A 22,102-nucleotide genomic window follows, 5' to 3' on the forward strand; every position below is an offset into this window, starting at 1 on the left:
GCAAAAACAAGAACAAAACAAACTTTTCGAAAACACAGATTTTTCAATAACCAAAGTGTTGAACGAATGGCTTTCCTGACCTCCCCACTTCTTCCCCACCTCCCCTTGTGGGGTGATGATTGGCTCCTCAGACAACCGTTTTGGAAGAAATTGTTTAGACTGGCTGCCCCTTGTTTACATTATGAATTAAATGGATCCTATTTTCTAGAGAAGATTTTCCTCTGCCTATCCGTCTTACAATCCTACATTTCTGTACGCGCACGGGTCCACTTTGTAACAAAATATAATGATAGCCGGGCAAACTTTATTCGAATTTCGGCTTTAAGGAAACACACAATCAAAGCATTGCAAAGAGATACTCTTACCTCCACGTAAATATTATGAAATTTTATTGTATAGTAATTAGACAGGAAATATCTTCAACACATTGGTCCCGGAAGTTTTAATACAAAGCTTTTCAGCCCGTAGAAAAGACTGAAAACTGGGTTGAGAAGGATGCTCTCAGTCAGTAAATTCTCTTTATCAATTAAAACAGGTATTAATTTGTTTGTGCAGCCTGAGAGAGCTCTGAAATAACATGATGTGGAAAACGTCTCCATTTAGGATGAAATAAAGGGCGAAACACAAGTTTTAAGCAATGGAGGTTTTTAAGCCGGCTATATACAACGATACAAGTGTTTGAGAGATGATCACTTCAAAGCCAATAACTATGCAAGATTTTAATCCGAAGTACAGTTTCGTTGTTTACTTTGTTAGGGTTAGTGGCTTGTGCGCTTCTTCTTGTAGTTTGTGATTCACGACTTAAAGCATTTGCCGATAAACGTGAAACTGGAACTCGATGCGTAAATCAGTCGCACACACAGCCAAGAAGGGCGATTGAATGTAAAGAGAGGCTGAGTGAATGCGTGTCAAAATTAAGCTTTTCTCGTTACTTTCAGTTGTCATAACACTGTATAATAACCGAAAATAAGCCAGGGGTCAATTGTAAGGAGTCCAAAAGCGAACGCATTCGCTCGCGGGATGCATCAGGCATACCGGTTATCAGTCTTATAGATGCAATGTCGTCCTCGTTGGTTTTCTTGATATGATTAGTTCTCACTTGCTAATGTGATCAGAATAAAATGCACTGGAATCTTTCCTGATGTCTGATAGGGGCTATTAGTGTCTTACACTTTGTTAATCCAATTTCACTTTCTCCCTGTGAGAGATGAGAAAACGTCCCATTCTTAGCTCTAACTTATTTCCTGCTGGGTTCGAAGTCAGTCAGTTATTCTTGCCTCCCTCTCCTCAACCCGAAAAGGCTTCTGTGAAAGATTACGTGAGGGGTTTAAAAAGAGAGTTAACGAGGGTGGAATAAACCATATGGAAATATCTTATCTTCGTTACTTGTAAAGCGCATTTTGCTGGACTCCTCCGCCCGCTGGAGACAGTATCCAAGACGAGTCACAAAGTTGATGTTAACGTGTTTAATAATCGCAACATTCACAAGGTCTTCGCACAATAACGGTCAAGCTAACTCTCTCATTCATTGGATTCGAATTGACAACTAAACAGGGTGGGCAGGCTCTTAATAATAATAAGCACGTGCTTCCGTTGTCACGGGTTACATAATTACGCAATATGTGCCCCAGTCCCCTACACCACCCCGAATTCTCTTTTCCCTTAGTTGCTTTCCCTTTAGCTACCTCTAACAAGCGGTTACCCTTTACTGAGTCCCAACGGCCTGTTTCTATCACCTTCCACCCGAATTGGACGGTCACTTAAAGCAGGACCCCACAAAATAAAACTAAGAATAATCCTTCAAATAAGATTTAATCTATGATTACCTCCCGGAATCAAGGTTTGAAGTATTTTCTAACAAATTTTCTGTACATTAGAGCTATAGAGGTCAGTTATGGGATAAAAATGGCGTCTTTTATAACATGTCTATTCTGTGGAACCTGTACTAGCGGTCACCCTGCCATTCCCCGTGGGTGACCGCTAATACAGATTCGTTTATATTTGTATGTGATCTCGTGCCCAAATCCTTCCATGGCCATTTTCGATATATCAAAACTCTAACATGATTTATAGGCTAGGAGGAATAAAAGAAAAATTATTATTCATCCCTCGACTTCGAAGTGGTTTTTCTTTTTTTCTTTTTTTTTTTTTCTTTTTTTCGTTATTCACCGAGCCTCGAAGCCAAGTTTGAATATTAATACAGCGAAAATAGTCTATTGTAACTGAAAACCGCTTGGCTGTGGAAGGATGGATACTAGACTAATTTGCAATGATGTATGATGTGATTTATACGCAATTCATAAAATAACTGAGGTAGCTTAGCAAAACGTTTGTAAATCCCTGGCCTCCGGCTCTTGATCTACAAATTTTTAGAGCCGTTCTCCCAGCTCTCTCCGCGTGTGTATTTATTACGCCTATAAACTGACAGAAAGTACGGTCTATTGCTTAAATAAGTTCTTCATCTATTATCTTTGTTAAGAGAAAAGAATTGGAGGAATGTCAAAAGCCGCTCGAAACGTCAGAGTTTGAAAAATTCCTTTCGGCGACCACATAATACCGACAACTTGTTTGACGGTCCACTTTTGGGTGTTCAATATCAAAGGCTCTCCAGTCACAGACGTCAATCCCTTTCTTAGAATTTCCGTGGCGCTTAGAATGAATTCGCCGAAATGGGTCTAAACTGAGCAGAAAACTCCAGCTTAAATATGCACCGTTGTCATGACAGAGCTATTTCAAAATACTTTCAGAGTCTTCTTGTACCGTGTTAAACTACCTTCGGCTTAGAAGAGAAGCCAAAATATATTAGTTCGTAACGATGCAAAAATAAGAAGAAAGTTATATTGTACCAGCGAGAATCGATTCCAGATTCCAAATGGCAAACTTTTGGCGTAACCCATTCAGAGTAAATAGGTGTTCGCAGAAGCACCGGGTCACCCGTTAGCACTTGCACCTGAATACAGTGAAAAATACCGTTTGTGAAAATTATATATTCAAGTACAATGTAGTAATGCTTTCAAACTTTCGCCTCCTTGCTTCAGAAATGTTATGATTTTGAAAATTGTTCCTTGAAACATACTATCTTCTTCTTATCTGAGTAATCTTGGTGACTGGCATCGACAATAGAATTGTTTAACTTTCATTACAAAATCAGAGATTCTTTAAATGAGTAATTTATTGAGTATGCATGGTTGGGTCCTGGTTGAGTTCCTTATTCAAACGCGCCACAACTTTCTTTTAGCGCGCTTGATAGAAGTGTTACGAACCAGAGTGAGTCACGTGGATTATTTACATACCTTTTGTATTTCCTGTTTTCTTTTGTTTTGACGTATTCAAAGTTTTCCCGGAAGTCGACGTTAGGTACTTTCTCGGAAAACATAGTGATGTCATGGTATTGATTTTGCTTAGCGAAGCATTTAGATATAGTCCTTGCCTTCGGCTATTTAGGAATAATCTACCGTCGAAGAAAATTTTGAGCTTTGGTGGAGGAATTATCAGCTTAAAGAAAGCATTTTCATGATCAGAAGCGATCGATTGTTGATCCCTGATTCGATTACTGTTTAATTTTCATTATTTCCTTGCTGACCTACCGTATCTGAGGTAATTCCTTGTTGATCTGAAGCGCCCCTCATCGTGAAAGGATTTCCAATGTAGGGCTGCATAATGAGACTAGCGCTTTCTCTTATTTCAAATTTACAATAAGTGACACCATGGAAAAGGCTTCCGAAAGTGAAACAAAGGGAGAAGCCGAAGGAAATTTTTCAGCTCGGCCGTACCAAGTGGAGCTCCTAGAACGCGCGAAGGAAAGGAACACCATCGTATGTTTGGGCACCGGAACTGGTAAAACGTTTATAAGTGTCATGCTTATAAAAGAACTCGCTCATGAAGTAAGAGGAAACTATAAAGATGGCGGGCGAAGAACTTTCTTCCTTGTAAATACAGGTATGTACGAGTAGTTCTTATGAGATCGGGGGGAGGGGGAGGGAGGTACGATATCTTGGGGAGGGGGTACGATATCTTGGCGTGGGGTCGAGTCAGGATAACGGAGAGGGGTACTGTGGCGGTTCTTTCAAAAGACCTTCGCACGTTTAAATACAATTCGAGAGAAACAGAACAAATGATCGAAGATCATTCCTTCTTTCTGCCGGATTATGAAATATTGCAACTTTCGTTGCCGGAAACTAAAATATAAGATCAAGAATGTGGTTTAAATTTTTTAATCGCGAGGAGCTAGAGGGTCTATAGGAAATCTGCTTCTTTTGTATCCCACATCTTCTTTCTGTTTTTTTTTTTTTTTTTTTTTTTTTTTTTTTCAGTTCCACTCGCTAGTCAACAAGCAAAAGCGATCGCTAAACATACAGACTTGAAAGTCAAGCATTACGTTGGAGAAATGGGAGTAGATTTCTGGGACAAGCCAATTTGGGAAAAGGAGTTCAACACATGCAATGTTCTGGTCATGACAGCTCAAATATTTCTCGACTTGCTGTTACATAGCTATATACTTCTTTCACAAGTGAATCTTTTGATCTTTGACGAATGCCACCATGCTAAGAAGAATGATCCTTACAGGCAGATAATGCAGTGCTTCAGCGACTGCCCAGAGCGCCGATTACCCAAAGTTATGGGTTTAACTGCCTCGATAGTTAATGGAAAAGTAAAGCCGTATAGAATTGAATCAGAAATCGTAGAGCTGGAACGCACCTTAAGATCTACTTGCGAAACAAGTCAAGATGAAGACGTGGTAAGATATGCTGCTAAACCCGAGGAACTGATTCTTGTTTACCCAAACCAGAGTACTGACGAAAATGTGAAAACTCTGATTCAAATCCTGTCAGATGTCTTAAAACCAGGAATTAGTTTTCTCTGCAACTGTCGGGTGAGTCGGCGAGAGAATGAGAATGCACACTGGTATGCTAAGTTCGCTCTGAGGGAATGTAAAGAGACGTTGGATGAACTGGGGCCTTGGGCTGCATTCAGAGTGGCACAATACTTAATTGATGATCTAGGTATGGTACAGTTTCAGTTCTAGAGATCATTGTGACTGTGCCCCCCCACCTGCGGGGGGGAGGTACTTGACCCATCTGTAGGTGTGAAGGTGCTGCCAAGCGTTTGAAATCCTGACTGTGTAGGACAAAAATACTCAAAAACTCTACCCCGTGTAGGACAACACCCTCTATTTTTAAGACCCTTTCCAGGACAAAGAGACAAAATACACACTCCCTAGTTATTTATTGTTTCTATCACCATGTTATCCATTACAAAGAAACTAGACCTACTGATACAATCTATTCTGTCAATGTTCACTTGCTATAATTACTGATAAACAGAAAAATAATTAAAATTGAAGGGTACAGACAAAAACAGCATTCTCGTTCAGAAAATGATCTGATGTTGATTGATGACCTTTTATTATATAGCTGTGTCGCACAAGGACTGGGAACTACCAAATTCATGAATTTGATTGGCTGAAATTAATATTGAAAGCGGTCTAGATTTTCCCATCTAGACTGGCATCTAGACCGTCTAAAAAAAAAGGTACACAGAATATAAAAAATTGGCATATAAGACACAGCCATATAATAAACATATTAACCGAGCTAGGTTAGTCTGTATGGGAGAATCTTGACCTCGGTCGCTGGTTCAGACCTCACTGCGTTTGGTCTGTACTGGTGACCTCAGTCAAGATTCTCCCATACGGACCTCCCACTCGGTTAATAAGAACTAAGTAATGACCGGTTAAGGTCTCTTGGCGTGTAATACCATACCCTGTTGACAACAGGTTCTGACCCTGTTAAGGACAGAAGCGAATAAACTTGCATACCATGTTCAGGACAGCCAGGCCAAATGACCATACCCTGTCTAGCAGCCCATTTCCATTATAATTTGGATATATCAACAAAGTTGAAATGGTAAATTGGCCACCGTAATGATTACAGAAGCTGACATTTCGAGCGTTAGCCCTTTGCCGGAGCGAATAGAGGGATTGGGGGTTGTGTGTGCTTTTAAAGGCAGAAAATCAGCCTTTATTCATTTCCATTATAACCCAAATAATGGAGTACCCTGACCCCCTGGGCTGTGCCCCAAGTTCAAGATTTTTAAAAATCATAGTAAGGTCAACATAAACCAAATATTAGTTTCCAAAAAATAGGAAACAATCCCATACCTCTGCTTCCAAAATTTTTGACAGTATAGGATTTTTTTTTTTAATTTTGCTTTTACTCTTTCCACCTTAACATCAAATTACATATATATTCTCCATACTGTTGTTTATATATTTCCTGAGGTGCTGACAAGGAGAACTTATTTAACAATCAAGAGCCTTTTTTAGTTGGTGATCATTTCGTTTATTATTCTTGGAAACTAAATGATTGATTCAGTGGGTGATGTTGGAGGGAGAAATTGGATGCCAACCACATCGAAGGTCAAAGAATTAGCCCTCCATAAACAGATATTTCTTAAACATTGATTAAAAAAAATTCAAAGTATACCAAGACTAAACTATTCCAATTAAGGTAAAATTAACCATGGCATTGAGGTTCCTTTGATCAACTGGAATAGAATGTACTTTAAAACCTGAGTCTTTTCTTTTAGACAGAGCATGTAGGGTTCAAAGCAGCAAAGAAGGACGAATGTTTTGCGAGTTTAGTGCCACCCAGCTGCGTCAACTACGAGGCATTTACTGTAATTTTACTGAAAGTGATGGCTCTGAAGACAGTGGACATTGTTATTTCATGCCAAAACTTCAGGAGCTTTTGAATGTTTTCAGGGAGTTTGCTGATTCACAACAGTATGAAGGTAAGGAATACTCTGTTGACTAACAGTACTTTACTTTTATGAAACTGAAGTTTTATATCCTTAGTGTAAACAAAGACAGAAGATCAGCAAAATGGAATATTTTGACATTTCTCATTCGGATTTGACCCTGTCTACTAAGATCTCAATTTCAGTTCTCGTGATTGTGCCAAGACCTTCCTAAAATTTAACGCTGAGACTTTGTGTGAAATCTCAAAACATCTCTCTTTTCAGCTCCTTTATATTTTGAATTCAATTGTTATTGTGAAGAGAAATTTCTTTTGGTTCACTACTAGCAGCAAGCAGTTAAGTGGAATCCTCTCAAATAGCAATGGCATAACATCAATAGTAACAACAGTAATAATGAAACCAATTACAGTAATTCTAGTGAAAATGATAATGATGATAATATAAACTGTAATAATGTTTCAGAGAAATAAAGTTGAGAGGAAATTTTAAATTTTTGTAGCTATCTCCTCATTCAATCAAGAAACAGCTTTTGGTTGACGAACAAATCACCAGGGAAAAATGACCAAACATGACTATCTGCTAGCCAGCTTCACCTTGGGAAGATTTAGCCAATTGCTTAATACCGTTATTATAATAATCATTATAATGAACAACCAGGTTTATACATTTTTTTTCTTGATCCCCACACACTCAGAAACCAGCTTTTAAATTAGCTTTTTCTTGAAATCTGTTTAGTGAATTCAAAGGTCAAGAGTGACATCTGCCATGCCACTCTGTAAAACAACTTGGTGATTCTCACTTTGGTTATTTTTCAGCATCTGACAAGGAGAAGACACTCTGTGCCATTGTGTTTGTTGAGAGACGATACACGGCACTAATCCTCAGCCAACAGCTTAACATGGCTGCCAAACTTGACCGTGAGCTCTCTTTCATCAAAAGTAATTTTGTGATTGGTCACGGCACAGGTGCAAGAGTCAACTACTCCAGTAACACTGAGATGAATTTTAAGAAACAGGAAGAAGTGCTGCGGAGGTTCAGAAATGACAAGAAAAGACATGAATTCAATGTGCTGATAGCCACCTCTGTTGTTGAGGAAGGATTAGACATCCCCAAATGTAATGTAGTCTGCAGGTTCGATTTCCCAAAGAACTATCGTTCCTATGTACAGTCCAAGGGCAGAGCTCGTGCTAAAGGTTCCAGGTACTACATGCTGGTAGATGAAATTGAGCAAGTGGAAAAAAGAAATGAATTGGAGGTATGGTATTTTAAGTAGTAAAGTCAGTAAAAACCCATGCCTTTTCTGTTGATGGTCATTGACATTTCCATAAGGTTAAATTTTAACCTTTGGTGAAATTATTATTCATTCATTTATTTGCAATATTTAGACAGGCTGGTCCAGTTCAGCTTTAAAGCTGGTTTAAATGGAGGCCTGAATAAACAATAACAAGGCCAGACCACAACTTTGGGAGCTGCATTCCATACACGTCAAAAGTCTGTAGGTTCTTTAACACTCCCTGCTGACATATACAGTAAAGATGCAGGAGAGAAGTCCTATGGTTTTCGTCCTTATCTGAAAAGAGTAGGTTTGTCTAACCATTAATTTTCCAGATGTCAAAGCATAAGGCAGCACATCATCAGGCTCCTAAGTTATGTTAGGACCCTGAGTGTTGGTCTAGTCTTGAACCTTGAGGTTTGAACCTTCGACCTCTTGCACAACAGTCCTGTGCTCCACAACCTGAGTGAGAACCTTTTATAAAATATTCATTCTTAGGGAGCTTATTAAAAACGATTCATTCCCCAGATGCTGCGTGCAATTGAGGAAATCTTATTGGAGAGGTGCCATGGTCGGTTGGAGCCAACAGAAGAGGAGTGTAATGAATCAGTAGACACAGATCCATTGCCTCCATACATACCACGCAATGGAAAGGGAGCCAGAGTAACCATGAGCAGTAGCGTTTCTTTACTTTCCATGTAAGTGCAAGGAATTCATTAACCCCATTAACCCCTAAGTGACTAGCTTCTAATTTCTCCATACGGCATCAGCCCAAAATCACATTAAGGTCAAAAGAATAATGGAAATGATCATCAACTACAGAAGCTGTTGATTGTAAAGCAAATTCTCCTTGTCAGCTCCTTAGGAAATGTATAGAGAACGGTAAGGAGAATATGCATACTGATGTTGGGGTATAAAGGGTCAACTTTGAATTGTGATGTACTTGTCTATTATTGGACGATGTGGTTGTAAAAAACAGGAAGGCCTGTTATTTATGGGGCAGGGCTGTGGTCTAACAGTGCCGAGTGCCCACTGGCACCTTACTTTTGCACTTGGGAAACTCAGGAATCTTAGTTTTTTCATAAAAAGCATATGCTGGGCACCCTGGATTTCACAGTTTCAGAGCACTGGGCTCCCTTCAGCCTTGATGGGGTAGCAAACTTCGGTTCCTATTGTGTTGCAGAGCAGTTTGCTTGCTTCCCGAAAAAACTCAAGATCACCTAAAAACTGATATGTTTGTTGACACCTTAGCAGGGTTCTCCTTTTAAGGCAATAAGTGGTAAAATTTACCGTTTGTAGTACCATTACTAAGAATTCATCACTTGGAATTACTGTACTGGTTGATTTCTTTAACCCGTCAAGCTTAGAATTAAGAGAACACTGCCTCTTTAAAAGTTCTCATAATACATTTACATAAAAGTCATGCTCTTTTAAATTTTAACTCAGGAGTGTTGAATATTCTTATACTTAGTACAGAGATGACTAAAAACTTGTTATAAGCATTGAAAAACTGGAATTATATCGATGTTTTTACTTTTGTCTTTTCAGGTACTGTTCAAAGCTTCCAAGAGACCGGTTTACAGCGCCCAGGCCTGTTTACAAGGTTGAAGAAATTGGGAAAGACATTTACTGGTGTAAACTAACACTGCCAATAAACTGTCAACTGCGTGAAGACATAATAGTGAGTCAGGAAGATTTGCCTTTTCTGAATTAAAAATAAAAGCCTTGCCACAACAATTTGCTTGTTTTCACAGACTGTAGTTCTCATCAGGTAGTGATAATGTTACCCTCTGCTCTGAAATTTCTTCTCATCTACATTGGTCTGGGTTCCATGATGCTCAATCCAAAACTGCTCTAACTCTCTGAGCTGAGTTACCAGGAAAAGCACAGTAGTTTAAAACGAGAATTTGGTAATATCAACTAAGTTGAAATTGTAAATTGGCCACCGTAAAGAGTTTAAAAGCTGACGTTTCGAGCGTTAGCCCTTCGTCAGAGCGAATGGCGATTCCATCGCATCGAAATCGAACTCGCGCTACGCACTCGTTCGATTTTGAAATCACGCGTATGATTTCAGCCCAAATTGCACTGCACTCGTGGTCACTTACATTTGTATGACTGCTTTCTGTATTTCAATAGGGTGAACCAATGCTGAGTAAGAATCAAGCCAAGATGGCTGCTGCGCTCAAAGCCTGCAAAATGCTTCACAAGATTGGTGAGCTCGATGATGACTTGTTACCAAAGCGGACTCTATCTGACGAGGAAAGTGAGTTGGAAGAAAATGCAGCAGCTGAGTCAGGCGGAAAACCAAAAGCTGGAACAAAGAAGAGAAGACGAAGATATAAGAGAAAGGTAAGCAGTTGAATTTCACAATTTTAGCCTGTGATTCACTCTAAATCATTATATTGTTAACAAAAGCGCGGACGATGTCTATGCATACATTTGACCAGTCAACTCAGAGGTGTGCCAGTCCCTGAATAATAATTTTTTTAACAAATAATCGGCTAACACAGCAGTCAAACGTCGGGTATGCACAAAAGGATCGATTCTGGTCGACTGCGCGCCAACTTCCCGCGAAAAAATTCAAAGGGAAACGTCAGAAAAAAACCGCTGTACACTGTAACACCGTGCGTAACCTCGCGAGCAGGGCGGGAAAATCCCTAAGGCCATGCGTGCGGCCTCGCGAGATGCAAGATGAAATAAAAGAGAAAGTAGCAGTGAGAGCGGCGGTCATTTAATGAAATGTTTATCGACTGATTCAGGTTGGGCCGAACGGGAAAAAGTATGGATCTAGGTCATGACTTAAGGACTTCGCTGCGCTCGATTCCCGTTTGGCCTTTCAACTCAGTCAATAATTAGTTCTTATTGACCGATCGGGAGGTCTGTATCGGAGAATCTTGACTGAGGTCGCCAGTACAGTGCGTTCGGTCTGTACCAGCGACCGAGGTCAAGATTCTCCCATACACACCGATTTAGCTCGGTTAATAAGATGTTTATTGTATGGCTGTGTCTATATGCCAATTTTTTATATTCTTTGTACCTTTTTTTTCTAGACCGGTCTAGATACCGGTCTAGATGGGAAAATCTAGACCGCTTTCAATATTGATTTCAGCCAATCAAATTCGTGAATTCGGTAGTTCCCAGTCCTTGTGAGACACAGCCATTTAAACACATAACATTGCACACCAGTTACTCCAAAGATATCAGAGGGACTGGCCTTAGGTATACAGCTTATTTTCTGTAGCCCTGGTTGTAAAGCATTCGACTTTGAATCCTCACTTTGAATCTAGGTTTCTCCTTCGCTTCACGTTCTTGACGAATATTTACACTATACTTTCTTTACGTGATGTTTTGTTCTTGTCCAGGTTCCTGAAGTATTTGTTGGTAGCTTGGTACAAGATGGTCAGCCCCAGTTCCTCACGACCATCACCATACAAGTTACTAAACTTACCCAGCCACAAGAGTTCGTTATAAGTGAGCGACTGTTTCCCGGTAAAACTTGCACATTTGGAATGCTGACAAATAAAAGGGTTCCTTGGGTTAGTACTTGATTAATAATACTTCATTTGCTATAAGCTAACCGGCGAATTCCGTACATTAGAGCAATTTTCAATCCATTGTCGAAAGTAACCCGAGATCGTATTTCTTTACTTCGCAGTGTGATTGGTTAAGAAAACGTGCGCCAGTCTTTCAACCAATCAGCTTCAAAACTGAAACCAGTCATGACTTGGTTACCCGCGTTTTCCCGCGCTTTAGGCGGTTTGTTTTTTTATCCTTTGAGTTCTTATTGGCTCTTAAACAAGAGAATATTCTCTTGCTCTTAATGGTATTTTCCTCTTTTTATTCGATTACCCGTCAGGATTACTTTTTTTGTATTAGTTTTACGACATTTAATCGAAAATCGCTCTATCATTTAAATGATTGTAGAGATGCCCTTGTTCTGACTGGTTCACAATGGCAGCGTATACCACTTTACCAAAACCAATATCACGGACTGCGCAGTTTCAAACAGCAACGATTCCTGCTATGTTGGCCACTGAGAGTGCGTAGTAACAAGCAGTTAGTTTGCGTGGCAGACCCGTAAAACTGAGTACACATTCAGCCCTTCGTTAAATTGCAGTTGTAAGGTTCCACTGCTAATAAACTACAGTTGTTCCCCTGCATCTTACAATGCAATTTTTTTCACTCCTCAGATACGGTCGTTCAAACTTTATCCTAACTATGGCGAAGTCACGGTATCCTTGCGATGTCACAGATCTCCTTTGCGTACAAACAACACCAAACAAGACTTGGACGTTCTTCGCGAGTTTCATCTCTTTCTCTTCCGTCACGTTCTGCGCTCTCCCGTGGAATTCACACCAGAAAGTAGGGATGGTTACTTCATTGTTATGTTGAGGGCTTCTGGAAGGAGTGTTGACTTTGATCACATGAAAGAGGAACTTTTGCGCGCACGCAAACAAAGCCGTGGAAATGTGCCTATCTTCGTAGACGCACTGGTAACCAAAAACTATGTTGAATCTCCACAAAAGTACGCTGTTTTGAATATTCGTGGCGATCTGAATCCGATGTCTCCCTTCCCGGAAAAGTCGCTGAGCGACACTTATGAAGAATATTTTCGCCTTAAATACGGAAAAATGGGACGCATTGCGAACAAGAATCAACCTCTCGTTGAAGTGAAAGAGTTATCCGGTAGACTGAATTTTCTGGTGGACCGAAAAGTAAAAACAAAAAACAAGCGCCGAGTGATTTGTCTTGTTCCAGAATTGTGTAACCAGATTCCCATTCGAGCTTCTCTTCTTAGCGTGTCACAGATTCTACCATCAGTTCTTCAGCGTGTCACCTCCCTCCTTCTCGTTGCCGATCTCAAGGCCATGGTTGCTGGTGTAAGCGACCCAACAGATGAATCAATTCTCTCTCCCATTGAAGCTGAACAAGGCTCAAGAGAAATGTCCATGGAAGTTGAAGACAATGCTCTGGACTTTGTAAACGACGATGATGCGCTTTTCTCTGACATCAGGTCGATGTTCTGTTCCAGTTCATCATGTGCTAAACACCCCGACTCCTTTCTTGTTCTTCAAGCAGTTACCACCACCCATAGCGGAGATGCGTTTAATCTGGAGAGGCTAGAGATGCTGGGAGACTCATTTCTGAAGCTGGCCGTGTCCCTTCATCTCTTCTGCACGTACAGCGATAAAGACGAAGGTAAGCTGACCCGGCGTAAGACAAACCAGATCAGTAATTTAGCGTTGTACCGAGCAGCCGCTAAGAAATCTTTGGGCGAGTATCTTCAGAGCACGCAGTTGGCTCGCGACGTTTGGTGTCCAACGGGATGTCAGTTTGGCGACGTACCACCAAATCGCACCACAGGTAGCTCAGCCATGGAAGTTGACAGCGGGGACACGGTCGAGGCAATGGAAGTTGATGAGACTTGTGAGAGTGGAAAGAAGAGAAAACTTACTACTACAGAGAATTTGCGCCAGAAATGTAACACGCAAATGATAGCGGACAAGTCCGTAGCAGACAGCGTCGAAGGACTGATCGGAGCGTATCTAATTTCCTGTGGTTATCTTGGTGCACTGCGATTCATGAAGTTTCTAGGGCTAAAAATTTTACCTGAAGTTGATTCCGACGACGGCATTGATTCGTTGGCAGAGAATAGCAAATCGGGTTGCTATGCCAGATTTTGGCCGGATCAGACAAATGTAACAGCAACGCAAGGTAAAGGAGATATGGTTTCCCGTCTCACTTCTGGCCTGGAAAACTTTGAAAATAAAGCAATCTCGTACAATTTTCAACAAAAGTTGTATTTGGTAGAAGCTCTAACTCACGCGTCGTACCACGAAAACCGTGTCACACCAAGTTATGAACGACTCGAGTTCCTTGGCGATGCTTTGCTTGACTTTTTGGTCACGCAACATTTGTACTTCCGTCGTGTCAACTTGTCACCCGGACAACTGACTGATATTCGACAGGCCTTGGTGAACAATAACATCTTTGCCACCCTTGCCGTGGAACATGATTACCACAAGTTTCTCAAGCATATGTCTCCCAAGTGGTTCCAAACTGTGAAGAACTTTATTGATAGAGTGGAAGATGAGGCAGAAGAGAGGAAACACAATCGCCCTCAAACGGTAGGGTGAACTTCATTCTGCAACCGTTTACACCCTAACATCAGTTTGTTTACTTTCCATACTATTCTTAATATATTTCCTAAGTTGCTTACAAGGAGAATTTGCCTCTGTGGTTGGTGATCATTCCTGTATTCTCGTGACCCTAACCTGTAAATCAGGGTGATATTGTAAGAAGACGTTAGATGATAATTACTCTCAGGGACCATAGGGTTAAAGATTATTTTCTCCGCCAAATTATCATTTTCAGTTGATTTCTTAAGAGTATCATTCATTTATCAGGTCACTGCTGACCCATTTATTATCGTGTCTGAAGAAGAAGAAGAAGGAATCGAGGCGCCTAAAGTTCTTGGTGACATATTTGAATCAGTAGCAGGCGCGATATTTTTGGACAGCGGTATGGATTTGACTAAAACGTGGGGCGTGTACTACCGCATGATGAAACCCTACATCGGTAAGTTTGCCATCTTCACCCGCGAGGGTAGAGTTGGGAGAGTAACAAGAGTCTTACACTTATCATTACGAGGACCCTACTTGGGAAAAACCCTGCCAGTAAAGAACTCAGAACTTTTTCTCGCTATAAGTTGACAAATGAGTTAGGATGAGTCAACGAAAGCCTTCTTCAACATCGAGTTAAAGCATTCAGCCCAGGCTATCAAAAATGTAAAGGAACGCTGTTTGATAGCCAACCTAGAGAAAAAAAAGAACACTAAAAAAATTGATTAATTTGATGTTTTCGATTCAGATCATTACTCGGTGAATATACCGCGAAATCCCATCAGACATGTCTACGAGGAAGACGAGAGGGCCGACTTTGGGTGAGTTTGAAGTTCAAGTTTAAAATATTTGATAGTTGGTTGACTCTCATTGTATACGTCTCTGGTTGACTGAGCTAAAGATGAAAATAATTGTAGTGCGTAATAGACTACATTCTTTCCAAGAGCGATATTTATAAATAGTGTGAGCAGTTCTAAAAAAAAGTAGTTCGTAAAGGTGTGGCCTAGTGTGGCAGACCTTTCCAAAATCAAGGGCCCGTGCACGTGTACAGTGTCAGAATTACCTTGAAATGACGGAAAATAAAACTATTCGGCGTGAACGAAGGGTGAAAAGTAGTGTGGTGGAACAAGAAATTGTCAAAATTTTCTCTCGACATTTGGAGATGTTGAGGAAGATTACACAGAAATGTGGTAGCGGTGCGGTAAAATTTGCCAGATCGCATAATCTCAATAACTCCCACGAAAAAGTTCACTCGTGCGCTTAAGATCTGCACACCAGTCAGTAAAGCTTAGAAAACCGCAAATTACAATTCGCACCCGAGAGTGGCCACATGTGGTTTACGTTACGCCATGCTTCTTATATCTCACGCGTTTAGAGCGAGTAAGAGAAGCCTTGTCTACTAGCTATCACACTATAGGTTATTCTGATGTTCATGTGTCTGTTTTCTCCAGGAAAGCGAAGACCCTTGATGATGGGAAGATCCAGTGTACTCTGAGAGTGCACTGGGGAGAGTTCAATGGAAAGGGAACGAACATGAAGATAGCTAAAGCTACAGCTGCCAAGCTTGCCATTGAAAGACTGGAAAAGAAATCTTTACAAGAGCACTCCGCGGTATACGAAGAAGATTGAGTTTCAGTGCGGGCTTCGAGGACATCAATGTTGTTGTTAAGGGTGCTTTCTTTGATTTTAGTTGTCCTAGAGAATGCTGCGGAACGCCATTTATGGGAAGTAAATTTCTTATGTTCTAGTGCTTATTATTGTATATTATTTTCCGCAACATATGAAATTAAATTTCTGACATGAACATCCTTCTCTGGGAGCTACGTTTATGTAGACGATGTGCTATAAATGAATGGGCATCATTTAAGATTACTCTATTTTAAAAGTTTCTCTAAAGTACTGCGATTGACTTTCTCAGACATCGATAGTGGACGAGACATTTGCATTGTAAATACGGCTTTAAAATATTTTTATGTACTTTTATCTTTTAAATGACTCTGTATTTTAAGAGTGGGTGTCACGGAGTTATCGCTGACAAAAAGAGAGAAAAACGCAGTTATGCAAAACAACAGTAAATCAAACCGAAAAAAAAATACAGAAAACTCTGACAGCAATAACGGTGAAAGTGGTGAAAGTTTACCGTAACATGGTGTTTAGGTATATGAGTTTTGAATATATAATAGGGACCTTAAGCAGTCAGGACGGCAACGCCAAGGAAGACTTCGATTAAAAATGAATTTCTACTCTTAGTTAGAATTTCAAAAATAGCTGCATGAGCTTATTGTCTCATACGGCGCCACAGCTCAACTTCAGTATGACGTATAAAAGTAGCGTTGAGTTTCAACTGGAAATTAAAATATTTGCCGTCGTGGTTTCGGCTCGCAGATGACGCAAATTTTGGCGATTTCACGTTGTTGTTTTGCATAGGACGGCTAAGAAATGTACAAAGTTTCAAAATGCACGTGCTGAGCTATTGTTCTGCGAATTAGATCTCTTGTTTTTCTACGTCCTCGTTGCCGTCGCCGTCCTGGTTGCTTAAGGTCCCTAATTTTAGACGTAAAAACTATTTTCTGGGGATCTGGTACTTCCTTTTAAAGATTTATGTTGTCTTACCAGTTTTAATTCTAGTAAGAAATGTTAACGCATAAAACGCATAAAAAATGCATAAAAAATGCATAAACGCATAAAAAATGTACCGCATAGTGTAAGAATACAAGACCGTTTCTGGGAATCACGATATGTGTTGTAGTTGTAAATAGTGTACCTAAAATGAATTGGAAAGTTCTCTCTTAAATAATTGTATATAACTGAAAAAATAAATGAAAGATTTATTTTGAGCCGCTAGTTTGCCATTACCTTTGAAAAAGACCGCGTGATTCAATGATAAACAGCGATGGTAACTGATATAAATTTACTTCAGTTGTATTACAAAATGCTGCCATCTGATTGGTTACATTATTCGCTGTCTGTTCAGTGATAGATAGTGATTAAAGTGAGTGGCCTAACCGTTGCGGTTGTAAACAGAATGCAGTAAAAAGGTAAACCTGTTTTTTTCTTTAAGTTTTGAACGATTTTAAGATTTATACGAAACAATGAAATTATTCTGTCTCGCTTTCTATTCGTGGGGATTAATCAGTTCGTGCGTCGCCCTCATCACTTATCATGAGATAGAAATTTCGAACTCATAACCTAATTGTCAACTAGACGTCACCTTGTTTTCAGTTTGTCTAGGATGTCAGCTCAATTGAAATTCGCGGGAGAGGTGACCAATAATAAGCCGTACACCGTTATGGACTCATTGACTAGTGCGTAGAAGCAAAACGAATTCGGTACCAAGATTTCTCGGACCGCTCAAAATCCAGAGACAAATCTGCTCTATGTAGTGTAAGCCCATCTCATATTACAGTCAAACTAAGTGAAGCGTACCCCTCAAGATTACATTAATGAATTGATCATTCGGATACTGAACTTGCCAGTCGTTTCAAGAATGCAATGATAAATTAATTATTTGGTTATTGAACCCCCTAGCCGTTTCACGAATGCAATAATGGATTGACTTGAATATTGAACCCGATAGCCGTATCCGCTTTGAAAAGGCGCGGATCATTGTTCAAATTAGAAGTCCATTTCTGAAGTCCAATAAGATTGTTCTATTTGACGAGGAATCCTGAAAATGAACAAACTGCACTGTAAAAACACTGCGAAAACAGTCGATCGCAAATATTAGAGAAATAAAAAAAGTCTTGCGATGGCTTCGCCCGTAATATTTTTTTCGACCATGAATACACACAAGAATTTCTACAAGTTCGTTAAGATGTAAATAGGCGAAAAAATCTCTCGATAACATTCCATTTACAACATTGACAAGAAGTTCTACACAACACTCGAACTCACCTTTCCCGCCATGTCTGACGCCATGTTGAAATGGTTCCGATACATCATCACGTGTTCGCATAATCCAATCAGAAATGGACTTCTGATTTGAACAATGGTCCGCGCCTTTTCAAATGGCGTTCCCATCACCGCCAAAATTCAAACTTAGCTCTTTATCCGCGCATATCATCAGTCACTGGCAACATTCAAATATTCAATTGAAACATTCAACCCTCCACTACAACATTCTTGTCTTGCGTTTAAAATACACTCACAACATTTAAACATACACTCACAACATTTAAACATACACAACAAACATTCAATCAATCAAGTGAAACATTCAAAGTAGGCATGCAAAATCCACTTACAACATTTGGACATGCAATTTAAACAAGCGGTTATTCAATTCCAACTTTCGTTTCGGACATTCGACTTTCAATTCGACAGTCCATTCAAACATTCGATTATTCAATTTGAACATTCAATTTGAACCTTCAATTCGAACATTCGATTCAAACATTCGATTTTACAATTCAAACATTCGATTTTTCAATTCAAACATTCAATTCAAAGATTCAATTCAAACGTTCAATCTAAACATTCAATTCGAACATTCAATCCAAACATTCAATTGCAACATTCAATTCAAACATTCGATTATTCAATTCGAACATTCAATCCAAACATTCAATCCAAACCGTCGTAACATCGTTCCCAGTGCCATCCGACCAACATCCGGGTGTTACGAAAACGAAGACCCTCGAAAACGAAGACCCAAGACCCAGTGTTGAAAAGACCTTGTAAACAGAAAACCGTAGAAATTACAAGTTAAACACACATTAAACAGCAACAACGCTTAGTAAAATATTACATTTCACGCGTCTCTTCCCATTATTATACTGCCAGTACTACTGGCCCGTCTTGTCTGTTCTGTTTCACTATGCGAGCCAATTTGGTGTTGATATTCTCGAGGGTTTCCTTGGGTAAACTTACCACACATATTATTATTCTGGAAAAGCAGGCAGAATTTGAACGCTAGCCGCCATTGATTTATAGTTGGCATTGCGTGACAGAATAACAGTAAGCAATTCGTTTGGCTAATGCAGGGTCTTCGTGTTTGTGGTACGAAAACGAAGACCCTTTTTTAAAAGCCCGAATAAAGCCTGCTTAACTTAGTAAGGCCCTAAAATATTCCGATCACTCCTTCGATGGGGATGTCTGTTCCAAATTTAGACTCATTGCATAGAAAAACAAATCCAAGAGCCGAAAGCAGTGGTGGCTGAAGAAAGAACAAGAAAAACCACGCGCGAACTGTCTTAACAAATCAAAAGCTGAAATAACAATTGCTAGTGCTCAGGGTACGTCTACAATCGTACTTTCAAAGGATTTTTTGCTTTTCATAAAGGGTCTTCGTTTTCGTACTACGAAAACGAAGACGCCTTATTCTGTTCTAGAATAATATGTGTGGGAAGTTTACCCGAAGAAACCCTCGAGAATATTAACAGCAAATCGGCTCGCACAGTGAAACAGAACAGACAAGACGGGCCAGTAGTACTGGCAGTATAATAATGGGAAGAGACGCGTGAAATGTAATGTATTATATCACTAAGCGTTGTTGCTGTTTAATGTGTGTGTTTAACTTGTAATTTCTACGGTTTTCTGTTTACAAGGTCTCTTCAACACTGTGTCTTAGGTCTTAAGCGAGTCTTCGTTTTCGAGGGTCTTCGTTTTCGTAACACCCGGATGTTAGTCGGATGGCACTGGGAACGATGTTACAACGGTTTGGATTGAACGTTGGAATCATTGAATGTTTGGATTGAATGTTCGAATTGAATACTCGAATGTTTGAATTGAATGTTGCAATTGAATGTTGGAATTGAATGTTTAGATTGAACGTTTGAATTGAATGTTTGAATTGAAAAATCGAATGTTTGAATTGAAGATTCAAATTGAATGTTCAAATTGAATAATCGAATGTTTGAATGGACTGTCGAATTGAAAGTCGAATGTCCGAAATGAAAGTTGGAATTGAATAACCACTGTTTAAATTGCATGTCCAAATGTTGTAAGTGGATTTTGCATACCTACTTTGAATGTTTCACTTGATTGATTGAATGTTTGTTGTGTATGTTTAAATGTTGTGAGTGTACTTTAAACGCGTGACATGAATGTTGTAGTGGAAGGTTGAATGTTTCAATTGAATATTTGAATGTTGCCAGTGAATGATGATATGTGTGGATAAAGAGCTGAGTTTGAATTTTGGCGGTGATGGAACGCCATATTTTCAAAACAAATAGGGCTATCGGGTTCAATATTGAAATAATCAATCCATTATTGCATTCTTGAAACGGTTAGCGGGTTCCATGTTCAAATATTCAATTCATTATTGCGCTCCTGAAACGATTCGCGGGTTCAATATTCAAATAATCAAATCATTAATGTGATTCTGAGGGATACGCTTCACTTAGTTTGACTGTAAAACGAGTTCACGGAAATCTCAGTTACTTGTTAGGATTGACTACCAAGATGGGATTCAGTTAGGTTTAAATAAGTATAACTGAACTGGTGTTTTTGTGGCAATATGAGAAAGGAAATCTTCATCATTTTCAACTTCATCCCAGTATCGATTATGTTCCATGGTCAAACGCGTGACCATTTCGTTAATCGTGACAAAGTTTCATCCAATTGTTGCAAACCAAAGCAGGTCAGGTGGACTTTTACATATCTTTTGTCTTTTGATTTTTTTTTCTTTTCTTGTTATTTTACCGAAAGTGGACTTCATTGATTGAATGTCCTGAGAAACAGAGCGATGTTATACATTGGTAAAGCGTTCATGTTAGGTCCATAGATATCATATCCCACAATACAAAGTAGTTCTACCAGGTTAACCGCCATCTAGCCCCTCTGTTGTTCCCAGTCCTCGTCAATAATCTAGTGAAGGACTGGAAAACTAGAGTTAAGTTGGTAGACGATTTGTCAGTCTTAGAGATTATTCCTAGATGTTCAACCAGCATGTTGGCCTTTATGGCGAGGAATATTTGTTTATATGCTAGTAGTCATGGTATGAAGCTAAACCCATCCAAATGTAAAGAACTACGCATAGATTTCTTACAGTATAAGCCCTCGGATCTACCCCCCCTTACAGATGTCAGGCAGTGTTATGGAGCAGGTGTCATCTTCTAAGTTTACCGCCGCCCAGTTAGCCCAATGGAGAGTGCACTGGACTGTTGTGCGGGAGGTCGAGGGTTCGAGCCCTGGCCGGACCAACACTCAAGGTAATAAAATAATTAAGAAGAATTTGCTACCTTTCTGTGACATCAGGAAGTGGTTAGATATTCTAGTCTTCTCGGGGACGAATAAATGGAGGTCCCGTCTCCTGCAGGGTTGGGGTAGGAGACGTTGGTGGGATGTACAGGCCCCCATTTAAACCAGCTTCTAGCTGAACTGGGCTGGCCTGTCTCAATAGCGTAAATACATAAATATCGTAAATACAAGTTACTCGGTGTCCATCTGTTACACAAGCAGATCTTATTCAGGTTTATTGTAGCCTGGTACGGCCCATTTTAGAATTTGCATCTCCGGTGTGGGCCGCGTTACCCGCCGGTCTGGTTCAGTTGGTGGAAAGCATTCAGAAGTTTGCACAGAGAATCATATTTCCAGATTGCTCCTATGAGTCTGCACTCGTGAGCTGTGGCTTGCCTACTCTGTTGGCGTGCCGTGATGAGGTTTGCAGGCGTTTTATATCTAACATCAAGGAGTCCGGCTTCCTTGCACACCTGCTGCCACAGCCCACGAATGTCGCTCATGGGAACGGGTTGAGGTCCGATTTTTCCTGTTCTCAATTCCGCTTCGTCAGAACAGACCGCCTTAGTAAGTTCGTAACTCACAGTTACAATAGGGCTTAGTTTGTTTTTGCTTGTTATGCCAAGTGTATTGTGTTCTGTGTAGAATTAAGTTAATTTTATTGTCTCCCTTGTAATTTAGTGTTTAATACCACCAAAGGGTTAAAATCAAATTGATTATTTATTTATTTATTTATTTATTTATTTTAGCCTTGGTTAGCCATGTTCTA

At 39.9% G+C, this 22,102-nt stretch overlaps 1 protein-coding gene across 1 annotated transcript; it reads left to right on the top strand.

The window, feature by feature from the left end:
- Nucleotides 1–3,400: 3,400 nt before the first annotated feature.
- LOC111327981 (endoribonuclease Dicer-L) lies at nt 3,401–16,991 on the top strand. Its single transcript, XM_088724659.1, has 12 exons — nt 3,401–3,939; nt 4,314–5,003; nt 6,589–6,792; nt 7,575–8,014; nt 8,561–8,730; nt 9,581–9,713; nt 10,169–10,381; nt 11,395–11,568; nt 12,223–14,160; nt 14,440–14,611; nt 14,903–14,975; nt 15,606–16,991. Exons 1-12 carry the CDS (start codon nt 3,708–3,710, stop codon nt 15,781–15,783), a joined length of 4,617 nt encoding a protein of 1,538 aa, XP_088580785.1. The 5' UTR covers nt 3,401–3,707; the 3' UTR covers nt 15,784–16,991.
- Nucleotides 16,992–22,102: the final 5,111 nt, after the last annotated feature.

The sequence above is a fragment of the Stylophora pistillata genome, chromosome 6, assembly GCF_964205215.1.
Source record: "Stylophora pistillata chromosome 6, jaStyPist1.2, whole genome shotgun sequence".
NCBI classification, from domain to species: domain Eukaryota; kingdom Metazoa; phylum Cnidaria; class Anthozoa; order Scleractinia; family Pocilloporidae; genus Stylophora; species Stylophora pistillata.

Excerpts from the sequence above, each read along its gene's own strand:
- LOC111327981 (XM_088724659.1), top strand. The coding sequence starts at position 3,708 with ATGGAAAAGGCTTCCGAAAGTGAAACAAAGGGAGAAGCCGAAGGAAAT. Across the intron at positions 6,793-7,574 it reads TGATTCACAACAGTATGAAG|CATCTGACAAGGAGAAGACA; the intron begins GTAAGGAATACT and ends GTTATTTTTCAG. Across the intron at positions 11,569-12,222 it reads CAAATAAAAGGGTTCCTTGG|ATACGGTCGTTCAAACTTTA; the intron begins GTTAGTACTTGA and ends TTCACTCCTCAG.